A 17,221-nucleotide genomic window follows, 5' to 3' on the forward strand; every position below is an offset into this window, starting at 1 on the left:
ACACAAGTGAATATATCCCAAATAATCGATATGAATCCAACACAACAGGGGAAACAACGGAACTGACCATAAATAGACTAACCCTGGCAGACACAGGTCTGTACTACTGTGCTCTAGAAACACAGTGATACAAAGTGTAGAAGAGGCTGTACAAAAACCTGAACACAGATATCTGACTACTCTTCAAAGAGGAGGGAAGTGGTATTCAAACCACAGCTTCATATCAGATGGATTCTGATTATTCCAGTTTTATCAGAGTCCCTGTGGTTACAGCTGCTAATGGAACACTGTGGGAGGACTTACATGAGCAGCAAATCCACATCAATGACAAACCAACTGTATAAGACACCATGAGCTTCCCCAATAACTCCACCATATTTTAATTTTATCTCCCATGGCTGCAGAAGACCAAAAGATACTAAACGGTCACTTCATAACTAAGAAACATTCTGAAAAGTGCAAAAAAAGTTACATCTATCTATCTACTATCTATCTATCTATCTATCTATAATTTCAGGAACGTCTGTTTGTCCAGCCCACTCTCACTGAGAAGCGTACAAATAACACGGGTTTACACCTGTGAAATATGTGCAATGTGTACGCTAAAGTGGAATTGTGCGTACAGTAGCTACGCGGAGCGCTCCAATTACAGTAATGGAAACCACTGCGGTTATAGTATAAAGGGATGTGGGACTGCATAATGAGTTTGGTTGGAGTGGTGGATGGGTAAAACACAGGACTTTCACCCAGGAGACCCGGGTTTGTGTCCTGTGTTTGGTGATTTTCAGCATGTGTTTTTTTTTTGTTGTTAGGCCGTTTATCAGCGTGTTTACAGTGCCTTGCGAAAGTATTCGGCCCCCTTGAACTTTTCGACCTTTTGCCACATTTCAGGCCTCAAACATAAAGATATAAAACTGTAATTTTTTGTGAAGAATCAACAACAAGTGGGACACAATCATGAAGTGGAACGAAATTTATTGGATATTTCAAACCTTTTAAACAAATAAAAAACTGAAATATTGGGCGTGCAAAATTATTTCGCCCCCCTTAAGTTAATACTTTGTAGCGCCACCTTTTGCTGCGATTACAGCTGTAAGTCGCTTGGGGTATGTCTCTATCAGTTTTGCACATCGAGACTGACATTTTTGCCCATTCCTCCTTGCAAAACAGCTCGAGCTCAGTGAGGTTGGATGGAGAGCGTTTGTGAACAGCAGTTTTCAGTTCTTTCCACAGATTCTCGATTGGATTCAGGTCTGGACTTTGACTTGGCCATTCTAACACCTGGATATGTTTATTTGTGAACCATTCCATTGTAGATTTTGCTTTATGTTTTGGATCATTGTCTTGTTGGAAGACAAATCTCCGTCCCAGTCTCAGGTCTTTTGCAGACTCCATCAGGTTTTCTTCCAGAATGGTCCTGTATTTGGCTTCATCCATCTTCCCATCAATTTTAACCATCTTCCCTGTCCCTGCTGAAGAAAAGCAGGCCCAAACCATGATGCTGCCACCACCATGTTTGACAGTGGGGATGGTGTGTTCAGGGTGATGAGCTGTGTTGCTTTTACGCCAAACATAACGTTTTGCATTGTTGCCAAAAAGTTCGATTTTGGTTTCATCTGACCACAGCACCTTCTTCCACATGTTTGGTGTGTCTCCCAGGTGGCTTTTGGCAAACTTTAAACGACACTTTTTATGGATATCTTTAAGAAATGGCTTTCTTCTTGCCACTCTTCCATAAAGGCCAGATTTGTGCAGTATACGACTGATTGTTGTCCTATGGACAGAGTCTCCCACCTCAGCTGTAGATCTCTGCAGTTCATCCAGAGTGATCATGGGCCTCTTGGCTGCATCTCTGATCAGTCTTCTCATTGTATGAGCTGAAAGTTTAGAGGAACGGCCGGGTCTTCGTAGATTTGTAGTGGTCTGATACTCCTTCCATTTCAATATTATCGCTTGCACAGTGCTCCTTGGGATGTTTAAAGCTTGGGAAATCTTTTTGTATCCAAATCCGGCTTTAAACTTCTCCACAACAGTATCTCGGACCTGCCTGGTGTGTTCCTTGTTCTTCATGATGCTCTCTGCGCTTTACACGGACCTCTGAGACTATCACAGAGCAGGTGCATTTATACGGAGACTTGATTACACACAGGTGGATTCTGTTTATCATCATTAGTCATTTAGGTCAACATTGGATCATTCAGAGATCCTCACTGAACTTCTGGAGAGAGTTTGCTGCACTAAAAGTAAAGGGGGCTGAATAATTTTGCACACGCCCACTTTTTCAGTTTTTTATTTGTTAAAAAAGTTTGAAATAGCCAATGAATTTCGTTCCACTTCATAATTGGGACCCACTTGTTGTTGATTCTTCACAAAAAAATACAGTTTTATATCTTTATGTTTGAGGCCTGAAATGTGGCAAAAGGTCGAAACGTTCAAGGGGGCCGAATACTTTCGCAAGGCACTGTATGTGGCGCGTTTTTGCAACTTTGTTGTGTTTTTTTGTTAAGCCTTCCCCAATGTTTCTTCCCTAAACCCAACCCAATTATTAGTGTGTTTTTGTGACTTTCTTGTGTTACTAAAGCCTTTCCCTGCATTATTTTTCTAAACCCAACCATATTTATGTTTTTGTGTGTGATGCTGTTCTCGCGATAACACGCAACGTGGTGACGCGAGCTGCGTGCATATAAAACGCACCGGTCTCCCTTACTTCAATTGGAGCGCTCCGCGTATGTAATGCACGAAGAATTTCACTTTGGCGTACACATTGCACGGCTGTAAACCCGTGTAATTTGTACGCTTTCGAGTGAGACCGGGTTGGTTTGTCTGTCTGTCTGTCCGGGTGTTAAGCACATATCTCTTGAACCGTTAGTCAGATGGATTTCAAACTTGACAGGTGTCTTGCGATGGGCACGAGTAAGTGCATTGCCAAGTTTGACGTTGTTTGGATTAGAAATGCAAAAGATATAGTTAAATATATAGGTAAAAGAAGCACACATTGGCTTTTGCCACTCTAGCCGTTGGCCCCTCCCCCCTCAGTGAGCAGTGAGCAGAGAGAGAGAGAGAGAGAGAGAGAGAGAGAGAGAGAGAGAGAGAGAGAGAGCAGCGCAGCTTTGGCAGCAACAATGTGTGCAAAGTAGCACTACTATGGACTCTCTTTGACTTTGGATAAACAAACAACAATTCCCAAACCCCACACATGCAAAGCACAACCAGCTACAACAAGTGCAGACAGAGCGTGATGTCACTTATAGGCAGGCTATCTATCTTATAAAGCAAGACGTATCGGTATGCTTGTCCGTATTTGGGGGGGAAGGTTACCTCACACGCCGGGAGACGGCCGCGGATGACGCGCGACAGTAATGGGATGGTGGAGGTTGGGTTTAGGAGAAAAACAACGGGGAAAGGACGCCTCAAATGCCAGGAAACACACGCTGGAGACGGCCGCAGGGAACACGTGACAATAACGGGATGGTTAACGGGGAAACAAAACGGCGATCCCGGCCTCTGCCGTGAAAGCCCTGAATTGTTTGACCCATCCACCACCCCAACCAACCTCCTTACGCAGATTTTTGGCTTTTCATACTAATCGCTAACATAGACGTTCTGTGACCACGACATATGCTTCCCATTTAAATACATTACTTTACATTTCGTCCTGGCCACCACAAATTAAATGACAAAAACGTCCCTGTGAACACGAATCAATAGATTGAAAACACGTGACCATTTCACGTACTGCCGTGAGACCGGGCTGTGCCTCTGACTCTTTTCCTGCTATTGTATTAAATTGCTATGAGCTGGCAGAACATAATGTAGCCTAATCTCAGAGATCATTCCTTCAGAGCACTGTGCAATGCAAGACAATCTCAGAGCTCAAGACAATCTCAGAGCTGAACCAGACAGATAGCCTACATCAGATTTCATCTGACTCACCCTGGGTCGGGTTAATTAAGTCACCAACATACTGAAAATCAAATCCCCTACTTCACCGTTAACCGTCACGCCACTAAACCTGTATGGAAATAAACACCTCTGCTGAAATGTTAAATTTCTTAATGATCTGACAAGAGACATCTGTCTCTCTCTCTCTGTGCGCACAGGCACGCACGCATACGTGCACGCACGCACGCACACACACACACACACACACTCCGGTTCTGTTGGTTGATGATCACAGATCATCAACCAACAGAACTCAGGGCTCTCAGGGCAGGGTGGGTAGCACACTGCCATGAGTCCATGACGCTAATTTCTGATTACTCCACATTTTAATTGTGTTATTTTGTGATTACATTCTGATTCTGCAATGTTCTCTGTCAGGTAAATATAGAAGCACAATGTCTTCTTCCATAGGCGCCGATTTATGTTTTCCTCCGTGGGTGCTCACGGGCGCATGCCCTTTAAAAAAAAAAGTTGTCAAAGAATGTTTGCATTTCAGAACCTTAGGAAACGGACAGCGGCCGACACAAACACACTATTAACTCAATAATTATGCCATAAAGTTTCAACTCAGGACAGTGCCACTTCTCAGAAATACAGATAAGATTGGAGATGAGAAGTTTAACTGACCACAACTACCGCTGACCTAACGAGCACCACGACCGGCCACTCGCGGTGCTCTGTATCTAGCGCACAGTAACTGATTCTGGGGTATCAACCGCGGTCGCCTTCGTGGGAAATTAAGAACTCTCTGCACTGGTGGTGGATGTCGTTGATGAACTTGCATCATTAGCTTTGCTTTTTTTAATAACAAATCTGTGCCATTGACTACTGGCAGTCTGGCACACGTGGGTGCTCAGTGGGTGCTCTGGGTTCAATACTCGAAGCTTCAGGACTCTATGAGGACATGTAGGGGTGAATGGAAGAATAGCACTGTGTCACAAACTGTTTCACAGATGCTCCTGGGACGCGTTCTTATGTCCGAGTGTATTGTTTGTTAATTGTAAATATTAGATCACGACAAAAATAAAACAGTTTCACAGATATTAGGCATGAATGTCTTAGTGTAAGATGAGTACATTTTGTGTATGAATTCATGGATAAATAAATAATATTTGTGACCTTGCATCAATGAAAATTTCATTGCCTTATCCACAAATTAAAACTATAAAGTTAGGAATTTGGTTGTGAACGTTTCTTGTGTTTGTAAAAAAATACATCAATTTTGGAGGGAAATTAATGTAGAACACATTGCACATTGTACACACGTTTCTGTGATTATATTGAGTATGTAGCCTAGAGCAACATTGTCACCTCAGCCAAATAGGTGAGATAGGCAGTGCAGAAAGTGTAGGCTATATGAGCAATCTAACAGTCTGACACGTAGTCTACTGCCAGTGTGGGGGTTTATAGAAATTATTTGAGTCAATTGATTGGGGCAGTGCTTTGACAGTGGCAAGGACATCCTTTGGGACAGTGATGGTGCTTATGGACAATAACAGTGCTCGCGGACAGGTCAGGGGTAATTATTGTGCTTGGTGACAAATATTTGTCATAGACATTAAATGTCATTTTTATTCAGAAACAGAATTTTTCCCACTGTTCCAGGGCTGAGCCTATTTCTTTTCTTACCTGCAATAAACTCTCTACTCGCTATAAACTTTCTATGAACTCTCTAGGCTACTCACTATAATAATCGCTATAATAATCTCTCTATATTCACTAACTCTCCTGATTCTCCTACTGCAACAACCCACAAATATGCGCCCTGTGTCGCACTATTTTTAAAGCTTTGAATTCAACTTCGAAGCAGTCACGTGGTTGTGTGTGAAATGAAGCTTCGGATGTCACTGGTCACGTGACTATCTCCAAACGAATCAAGCTCCAATACAAAGCTTCATTCCAATTGGTTCATTTCTTTGATACATGCCTCGAAGCAGGAGGTTCATGGGTAACATCACTACCTACACTAAGTCAATAGATAGTAGGCTATACAGTGGAGTTGCACATTAAGTGGTTCAGGGTCCTTCTGTAAGTCATTTTGGGGTACACTTTGGTTTTGATAAATTCTACAAGCAGCAACACCACAGGCCAAGAAATCAGCCTGTTTTCAATGGGCACAGCACAAGTGCTGCAAAATTCTCAATACATGTATAGCCAAGCGCCTTGAGAAGGTCCTCTTTTCCTTGTGTTACCCGATCAAAACTGGATTCATGGAAGCTTGACATTCCTTTTCCAACACTTGTTGGCTCTTTGACATAAATTCCAAGTTTTAGACAGACACGCCTGAACTGTTATCCCTAGATGCAGAGAAGGTATTTGATTGGGTGGAATGGGACTTTAATGTTCAATGTTTTACACAGGTGGGAATTGGGGCTTATTTTATTTCATGGGTTATTAACAGTGTTATGGAGTAACGGAATACATGTTACGTATTCAGAATACAAATTATGAGTAACTCTATTCCGTTACAGTTACAATTTAAATAGTATGTATTTAGAACACAATTAGTTACGTTGTTGAAATCAATGGATTACATGACGATACTTATTTGTTTCATGAGTTTATTCACTCTCTAAATAAATTAAGGCAACTCCATGCATTCCTCAGAAGCCCCGATATAAAAATTTTAAAATTTGCTATTTGCGTGATCACTGATAGAGAGATGGAGCCGGAAACGGCATAACAGAGCCAGGGCAGGAATGCGTTTCTATCTTGGAAATTCAAACAGCATTTCACATTAAAGCTGCAGTAGGTAAGATTGTGAAGATCCAGGGGCCTCATGTATAAACGTTGCATATGCACGAAAAGCTTGCGTACGCTGGTTTTCACGGACACTTTGTGATGTATAAAAAATTTACTTGACGTGAGAATGTGCGGGACGCCATGCAAACTGTTGAGCAGTCGTGAGAATGTGCGGGCCGTCCGCAAAGTCTTTTCTGGCTCTGTAACGTGGTGAATTCTAATGCTAACTTTCTAAATAAAGTTTCCACTACAGTTACTGGCATACGTCTGTAGCGTTGTCTATGAAAAAAAAATATACATCCGCTGATACTCCATAAATGTTTGATCATTTATGTGGACAATGTTTCACATCTTTCACACAACTGTTTAATTCGCAGGTTATATAATCTCTGTTAAACACGAGGACAGAAAATGATTGATAAATCCACTTAGAAAATACTTTCAGTCATCCTCTGTATTTCCCCATAGATGAAATATCTTCAGAAAATGCAGTAGTGTCTGTGAGTCTTTAGTTGCTGAGGCTCAGACATCCATGGCGCACAGGAGGCGGGACGCACGATCCATCTCCCCAGGAACAAACGCTGTGTCGGGGGGACTATCTCATGTGATGCGTCATTAATCCCGTGGATGATTTGTAGGCTATAAAGTGAACAAGGTGTACCCGGTCCACCAAACAATGGGCCGTCTTGACTGTCTTAATTCTGCACATATTTCTGTTACTGTAGTCCTATTTCATTATTTCATCCATGCGTGGCACAGCGGATCTGTGCGCACTGTCACCTGCCGTGGAGACGCTGGCCTCACTAACATCTCCTCCTCTGAGTCAGGTCTCCCTGGCGCTGGACTCAGTTTCACTGAGCTACTAACACTTAATAAATAAAATAAATGGTATTACATCAGTGAGTTCAAACTGCTTATTTGGTGTAATTTGGACTGACACTGAGATGTATGTTGTTCTGTAAGTGGTGTGGCGCTGCCACTATTCTCTTGCTTTCCACTTCGACATTAAACTTTATTTTTTTATTATTCTGCCATGGTTCGGTGCATTCACCGCCCGGTCGCCATTTGCCATTCTGGGCATTTTATTTTATTTCTTATCCAAGATGACAAACCTCCAAACGGAACATTTTTTTATCGCCTCCACCTCCGCGAACATCACCACAACCTCAGTCAGTGAAGTTTTTTTTTTTTTTCGTCTGCAGCGGGATAATCCGTTGTGATTGGACAAAGAATGACGTCGGGGGCGCATTTATAGTAATTTCCATATTCATTTATGGGAGGAGGCAAGGCGGGGTCAGTCACTCATTCATGTGCGCTCAATTTCACGTGGATTGTGATGTATAAAGGAAAGGTGTGCAGGACCTGGCGTACGATCAGTTTTATACATGTGAATATTTCTGTGCGTAGGTACTTTTCAAGTTTTGGCCGAACGCCATCTTCTGGTATGAAAGCTGCGCAGTCTTTTATACATGAGGCCCCAGGACTTTGCTAACAAATTTGAACATCGACAACTTCTCAGTCCCTCCCCCCTTTCTGCTGCAGCCCAAACCGTCTCCTAAGCCCCGTCCACACAACGGAGTTTGACAGAACTGCCGGCATGTCAGACAACATGTTTGATAACTAAACACCAACACAACGTTAACTTTACTCACCAACAGTAAAACGATGCTAACTAGCAGGCTAGCGTTAGCCATTTCAGCATCATATCAGACCGACCACTGTGCTAACGTTACTATCATCCTCACCAACGTAGCTTTGTGGACTTTTGACTACTAATAACCAAGTGAAAGATAAATCATTCATGGTAATTATGTTACCTGTTGAGAGGAAATGTGGCTACATCTGCATCGTTCTTCAGATCTTTAAAATCCCGCAGCTCACGCCACCTCTGAAAAGCCTCTCCATTATTCACAGAGTTTTAGGAAACCTTTCTGCAGCTCGAGTGCGGGGAGGGGGGAGGGGAGAACGCTATATATGCGTGTACGTGCCTGAGCAGTGACTGACAGGCAGATAGACCCCACCCCCTGTGGCCCTGATTGGAGAAAATCAACCGGGAGCGGTGGAATTTTACCAATCGCACTACAGGCTGTAGGAGGTGCCAGAGGAGCTGTTTTTTTATTTTACATAATTAATGTAGTTCTACTGGAACATAGGGTCAGTTTCAGCAAATATGACAGAAATGTAGTTTTCTAAGACTTACAGTGGGTTTGGAAAGTATTCAGACCCCTTTACATTTTTCACTCTTTGTTTCATTACATTCATTTGCCAAAATCAAAAAGTCCATTTTATTTCTCATTAATGTACACTCAGCACCCCATCTTGACAGAAAAAAACAGAAATGTAGAAATTTTTGCAAATTTATTAAAAAAGAAAAACTGAAATATCACATGGTCATAAGTATTCAGACCCTTTGCTCAGTATTGAGTAGAAGCACCCTTTTGAGCTAGTACAGCCATGAGTCTTCTTGGGAATGATGAAACAAGTTTTTCACACCTGGATTTGGGGATCCTCTGCCATTCTTCCTTGCAGATCCTCTCCAGTTCTGTCAGGTTGGATGGTGAACGTTGGTGGACAGCCAGTTTCAGGTCTCTCCAGAGATGCTCAATTGGGTTTAGGTCAGTGCTCTGGCTGGGCCAGTCAAGAATGGAAGCATGTTTCTTGTAGCTAATGTGACACAATGAGCTCTTTCCATTCTTCAACATGTTGATCTGCATCCCAAATAGACACTGAAGCACTAATAAAACTGAAATCACTGGTAATTTATATTCCATAACATCATAATTAACAGAAGAACACAGTAGTTTCAAATTTTAAAAAGTAAAATATCTACCAACTTAAGAGTTAAATAGAAACAGAAGCTTCGCAAAAAAGTGATTTTGACCTCTCATGGCAGCAGAGGACCGAAAGATAGTAAAATGTCACCTGGCAGTTAGCACATGCTCCACCAACCTGTCAAGATTCAGTTTACATCCTGTCTGTTCAAATTCATGCAATATATGTAGTGAAGACTTTAAAGGAATTTAATGAAGGTATTAAAGGTGCTCCAAGCGATGTCACGCGTTTTTTAGGCTACATTTTTTGTCACATGCAGCAAACATCCACTATCTGTGAGCTCCCTGTCCCCTGAACATGCTGTAAAAACAAACGCAGTCTCTGTAGACAGCCCAGGCTCCACAAACTCCAACAAAAACAATCTGTGCCAAACTGCACCATCACACATAACAAACAGTGTTCCAGCGTTCCAGCCAATAACCGACAAGAAGGATTTGGGGGTCGGGTTGGGTTGGGGGGTTAATGCGTGGAAGCACGGAAGGGAGGGGTAGGGGACGGGGTGAGGAGGAGGAGGGAGGGGCGAGCTAGTCTTGTTTACTTTGAAAATACTTCGAACGTCAACAAGAAGTGACGCCACCCAATATCGCTTAGAGTACCTTTAAGTGTATTTTTTGCAAAACATGAATGCTTCACACAAATCTTCAATCTGGCAGCACATATCTATACAATCACCTCAGTTTTAAGACTAGTGTCACCAATTCAGAATACAATCAAATTTCTCCCCTTCTGTTTCTCAGTTATGGAGTTTTATAATGGCCGTTAAAGGATTGCTGCAGAACAATTTGGTAGCAGATTTATGACAATTACAACCCTTATAAATTGAGGAACAAATAAGGAACATCTCACCTGAAATTTTCAATGATGACTACATACAACACAAGTTACACTAAGAAAGGAGAAAGGCACAACATGTGTTAGGTGTAAAGTAGTCAGTAGGGGGAATAACCCAGGGCTGAGATCAGGTTCCTCCTTCTAATCCACCAACTTAGTGTTGATGAAGACTAAACAGAGAGATCACAGCCTTCTTTATACTTGCTGTAGCTCAAAGTTACTCCACACTGCAGATATGAAGCCTCTGGTCATCTCAGTGTTGCTGGCTGCTATGAGCCTTGGTATGAACACAACTCTGTTTCTTTGATATCAATCCAACATTGATATGATTCTTTAACAGCACACTGATTCTGTTTGTTGCTGTTTTACAGAATGCAGAGCACAAAAAGACAACGTGCTGCAACCAGAAGGAGATGTGACTGCTACTGAAGGAGAGGCAGTAACACTTGGCTGTCAATATAACAGCAGTGCAACTAATGATTATCTCTTCTGGTACAAACAGGATGGAAACAACAGCCCCAAATTCATTCTGAGCCGCTTTCAAGGGAATGAAGGGAACACACCAGACGAGTTCAAGGAGAGATTTTCATCTACACACAATTCCAAGTTAAGATCAGTTCCTCTGAAGATCCAGAAGCTTCAGCTGTCTGACTCTGCTGTGTACTACCAACACAGTCTCATTCCCTACTCGTCAAATGTATGAGGCATGGTCAAGGACCCTGGTGTCAAGTTTCAACGAAAGAGGGGTACCCTTGACGTTATTTTTCGACGAGGGGGTCCGTCAGATAGACATTCATGTTATTCCCTCACCGTCAAATACCGACGAAAGAAAAAAAAAAATCTGTGACAGTTATTATTGGTATGGAGGACGCATTCAAAGCCGATGTCCCCCAATGCAATGCGGCCATTCATTTCAAAGAATCGGGCAGCGATCCGCTGGTTTTTAACGTCAGGATCGCTTCAATATACATATATACAGTCAGTGGTCAGTATCACTTCAATATACATATATACAGTCAGTGGTCAGTATCACTTCAATATACATATATACAGTCAGTGGTCAGTATCACTTCAATATACATATATACAGTCAGTGGTCAGTATCACTTCAATATACATATATACAGTCAGTGGTCAGTATCACTTCAATATACAAATATACAGTCAGTGGTCAGTATCACTTCAATATACATATATACAGTCAGTGGTCAGTATCACTTCAATATACATATATACAGTCAGTGGTCAGTATCACTTCAATATCCATATATACAGTCAGTGATTGTGTCACCAGCAACAACACGTTGCTCAGTTTTGTTCCAGTAAGTTATGAACCATAATAACGTTTAAACGAATCCGCGGAAACTCGAAGTGACGTGAGTACGTCCGCTCAGCGGATACGAAGATAAAAATATATAATATTGCAATATTGATGTTTTTTCTAACGTTGCATTTGAGGAGTTACACAATAAAGACAGCAATAATAATAAAATACAGTTTCATGTATTTGTCTCATATATTGGTGTTGTCGGGCCGCGGCCGGCATCAATCTGAAATGGAATCAAGCCATATCACGGCAGACAGACAGAAACAAGAGCCGACGAAGTCCCCCACCCACCCCGAAGAACTACAAGTGCTCAAGCTTTGTAACAGCTTCTGTGGCGTTTCTTATGGGAGTTGTAGTTTTAAAGTATATTGTTATATTTCTCATAATTAGAAGTTGGCAGTGTATAATTCCGGATACACCCAGGTTTTTTGGGGATGGAGAACACACTGGTGTCATCAGATTTTAAAAATCGAATCGTTAAATAGGTGAAAATAGCTTATTACCATAGGCCTATTTGACAGTGCTGACGCCCACAGTGGGTAAACTTTGGTGACCATATCTACATGATAGATGAGGTCCAGAACTTTCTAGAACAGCTGGTCTTATGTGTGTAGCACCTTCTGTTGCTAAATGACAAGCCTTCAAACATGTGCTGGGTTCAAGGTTCAGAGGTCAATATTTCAAAGCAGGAGTAATGTATCCTCTTCAGACTGACATATGTTACTCACAGGAAGTATCACACAGCCAATCTTGCTCATCTTTCACAAACAGTGACAAGAGAAACACACAACCCTATATGCATCATTTCATGAAGCTAGTGCACAACACCTGCCAGCCTCAAGCAACATTATTTAAAGTTTTAATTGAGGTAGGTCCACATTAGGCCTATAGTTTAGAAATGTTAAGTTTACCCATATCTTCTGCCAGAGGATAAGAGCTCCTACTTGGCATGGAGAATAAAGATAGAGCAGACCATATTCTGTGTGCTTGCCTGGAGAGATGGGTTTCTATTCCTCTCCACAACCTTCATGACAGTCATAATAAAATGCTCTGTAATGCAGCCTTGTATTACATAAACCATCTGATTCACCGTGGGTGTCTGCTCTAAATGATAACACACACTTTCAAGGAGACGCTTCCAGCCAAAGGTGTTGTCCTGAACACCAAGGTGCCTGGAGCAGAGCCGATGGATTGGTTCATCATTTCTGACCTCTGATATCCTCTGACCCAGTGGTTCCCAACCTTATATAAAATATTTGCACATATTAAACAAATTATGATAATACACTAGAATATATAATATATTTTGTTGTATGGTCGTTTTTCCTGCCCATCACGGCATCACTATTTTATGATTGAAACATGGCGGAGAAATGTAATAGTGCTGATAACTCCTCTGTATCAAAAAAGAAAGTAAGGCTTTTTGTTTTCGGGGGGGGGATCAGCTTCTTTTCTTAGACATGAGTAGGGGGGGGCGCCAAGGAAAAAGGTTGAGAACACTGCTCTGACCCATGTCATGACCCTTTTCTCAGCTAAGGTAGAAGTGTGCCAAAAATGCCAAAACACATGTTGTATATGTATACATACCCAAACAAAGCTATATACATCTTACTCTGTGAATAAAAACCTCGGCAACAATCTGCTTATCCTTTAAATTTCCTGCTAAATGCTTCCTAAAACTAGTCCCTTCTTAATTTTGAAAAGGTAGTCTCAGTAAAGGCTATGGCTACAAGCTGTAACCACGGTGATTGATATGAGGATCATCTTCTGAATATAATAATTAATATGTTAGGCCTACCATAAATTGATAATTCAAAAAATCATTAATTTAAAACAACTAATAATGCAGTGTGATTTTAAATCAAACTAAGTTCCACATAAATATATACTTATGTCTTTCCCCTTTAGTCTTTGCTATTAATATTCATCAACTGCAAAATTTGAAAATTGCGTTTTTAAATAACTATGCATAGAAAATAAAATAAAAATGCTTCTCTTTGTATATAGTTTATTGTTTTCACAACAGTACAAGTCAAAACAAATGCAAATTAGTCAAACAAGCCATTGGGCTGTATTTCTAAACACTCAACTGTAGGTATTTTATATAGTATATAAAAGGCAAATCAAAGTGCTAAATATAAAACACCATTTTTTCGTTATTAGTATTTTATTGTGTAAATTCTCACATACAACTTGAAACATTCTTTCACAGATGAGGTGTGGAATTACTATGTCACTTCTCTGATTTGTTTAAACTTTTTGGGGAAAATAAAGTATTGCCTGCAAAGTGGTCTCCATGATGTGTAAAAATTAAAAGGTTGTCACATCGTTGGAAAGGTCTCAACCTGGAGAGGAACATATGTCAGTCTGAAGAGGATACATTACTCCTGCTTTGACTCGTTCGGCTCCTCTTTCTGCTGTCTGCCGTCAGATGGCTTGATTCCATTTCAGACTGATGCCGAGCACACAATACATGAGACAAATACATGAAACTGTATTTTATTATTATAACTATCTTTATTGTTTAACTCCTCAAATGCAACGTTAGAAAAAAACATCAATATTACGAATATTATATATTTTTATCTTTGTATCCGCTGAGCGGGACGTACTACGTCACTTCCGGAGTTTTCTGCGGATTCGTTTAAACGTTATTATGGTTCATAACTTACTGGAACAAAACTGAGCAACGTGTTGTTGCTGGTGACACAACCACTGACTGTATATATGTATATTGAAGTGATACTGACCACTGACTGTATATATGTATATTGAAGTGATACTGACCACTGACTGTATATATGTATATTGAAGTGATACTGACCACTGACTGTATATATGTATATTGAAGTGATACTGACCACTGACTGTATATATGTATATTGAAGTGATACTGACCACTGACTGTATATATGTATATTGAAGTGATGGTGACCACTGACTGTATATATGTATATTGAAGTGATACTGACCACTGTGTGTATATGTATATTGAAGTGATACTGACCACTGACTGTATATATGTATATTGAAGTGATGGTGACCACTACATATATGTATGTATATTGAAGTGATGGTGACCACTGACTGTATATATGTATATTGAGTGATACTGATCACTGACTGTATATATGTATATTGAAGTGATACTGACCACTGACTGTATATATGGATATTGAAGTGATACTGACCACTGACTGTATATATGTATATTGACCACTTACTGTATATATGTATATTGAAGTGATACTGACCACTGACTGTATATATGTATATTGAAGTGATACTGACCACTGACTGTATATATGGATATTGAAGTGATACTGACCACTGACTGTATATATGTATATTGACCACTGACTGTATATATGTATATTGAAGTGATACTGACCACTGACTGTATATATGGATATTGAAGTGATACTGACCACTGACTGTATATATGGATATTGAAGTGATGCTGACCACTGACTGTATATATGTATATTGAAGTGATGCTGACCACTGACTGTATATATGTATATTGAAGTGATGGTGACCACTGACTGTATATATGTATATTGAAGTGATACTGACCACTGACTGTATATATGTATATTGAATTGATACTGATCACTGACTGTATATATGTATATTGAAGTGATACTGATCACTGACTGTATATATATGTATATTGAAGTGATACTGACCACTGACTGTATATATGGATATTGAAGTGATACTGACCACTGACTGTATATATGTATATTGAAGTGATACTGATCACTGACTGTATATATGTATATTGGAGTGATTCGACCACTGACTGTATATATGTATATTGAAGTGATACTGACCACTGACTGTATATATGTATATTGAAGTGATACTGATCACTGACTGTATATATGTATATTGAAGTGATACTGATCACTGACTGTATATATGTATATTGAAGTGATACTGACCACTGACTGTATATATGTATATTGAAGTGATGCTGATCACTGACTGTATATATGTATATTGAAGTGATACTGATCACTGACTGTATATATGGATATTGAAGCGATCCTGGCGTTAAAGACCAGCTGATCGCTGCCCGATTCTTTGAAATGAACAGCCGCATTGCATCGTGGGATATCGGCTTTGAATGCGTCCTGCTAGGATCATATGGTAATGTTCTGTATTACAGCATATACTGTAATATTTCACCAGTAGGCCTAATAAGACCAAAAAAATATTATTAAAATAAAGAAATGAATACCATGATAACATCTAAATAAATGTTGATAGATGTAGCGATATAGTTTAAAAAATATAAATCAACAAAAAAGCAACCCAGCTTCCCTGGCCGAAATAGATCGAAATAATAACATTAAAAGAAATACATATAAACCATGATAATATCTCGTGAATAATGTTGATTAAAACAGTGGTTATTGGGTTAAAAATACCAATAATAACTGTCATAGTTTCGAGTTAAGGGCGGGGCGTGTTTTTCTTTCGTCGATATCCGACGGTGAGGGAATAACATGAATGTCTATCTGACGGACCCCCTCGTCGAAAAATGACGTTAAGGGTACCCCTATTTCGTTGAAACTTGACGCCGGGGTCCTTGACCATGCGACATACATTTGACGAGTAGGGAGTGAATGACACGTACCACCACAAAATTCAATCAGAAATGTCAATTAATGTCTTGTTTCTTTCTTTTTTTTTTTTTTTTACCATTTAATTCAACCAATTAGATTTATTCCTGTCTCCAGAGCAGAAATGTTTGAGGAACTAAAAGCACAATCAGCTTGATGTGAGAAGAAGGGCTGCACATCAGAGAGGCTGTTTAGTTTCTCATTCTACTGCAGTGGAAGAACATTGCTCATCTGCTGTCTGTTTGGCTTTAACAACTCCAAAGACATGTTGCTTTACCTGTTTTTACTTTTCTCTCCCTTTATAGGTGAGTGTTAGAACAGAGATCAAAGTCTCATATAACCTGCTGTATTAACCAGTTACTTCATAACTAGAAGTTTATCTTTTTAAGTTAATGACGTGAATAATACTAATTTTGCAGCCCTGGGTTCCATGAACAGCATAAAGCCAGAAAGTACTGAAGAACATGTTGCAGAGGGCAGAAATATCAACCTGACCTGTACATATGAGGGTGTTATCAACAGTATCCATTGGTACCGACAATACCAGAGATCCAGACCAGAGTTCCTACTCTACATCACATTCAGCTAACTGGTTCTGATTTCTCAGCTCACATTGAGAAGTCAAAGAAACTTGTTAAACTGGAGATCATCTCAGTTAAGGTGTCTGACTCTGCTGTGTACTACTGTGCTCTGAGGCCCACAGTGACAGGAAACACCAAAACTCTGTACAAAAACCTTTGGAGCAAAGACAACACAATACTCCACAACATCCACCAGAGGGAGTCACACACTGTTAAAGTTCAATATTTTTCATGATGTAGTCTAGAATCACTTTATGGAGAGTCTCAGGGAGGAGCTGAGCTGTTACTTAACTATAGAAGAGAGAGGAACTTCTATATTCAACAGAGATCAATAC

General features: G+C 40.3%; 1 gene segment (V, D, J or C); it reads left to right on the forward strand.

Annotated features, from left to right (window-relative positions):
* Positions 1 to 10,582: 10,582 nt before the first annotated feature.
* Positions 10,583 to 11,026, forward strand: LOC120567899 (the record flags this gene model as incomplete). The annotated part of the segment is given in 2 exon segments: positions 10,583 to 10,628; positions 10,719 to 11,026. Coding segments are annotated over 2 exon segments (354 nt in total), but the record flags the coding sequence as incomplete, so codon positions are not given.
* Between the last annotated feature and the right edge of the window lie 6,195 nt (positions 11,027 to 17,221).

The sequence above is a fragment of the Perca fluviatilis genome, chromosome 11 (genome assembly GCF_010015445.1).
Source record: "Perca fluviatilis chromosome 11, GENO_Pfluv_1.0, whole genome shotgun sequence".
Lineage (NCBI taxonomy): Eukaryota > Metazoa > Chordata > Actinopteri > Perciformes > Percidae > Perca > Perca fluviatilis.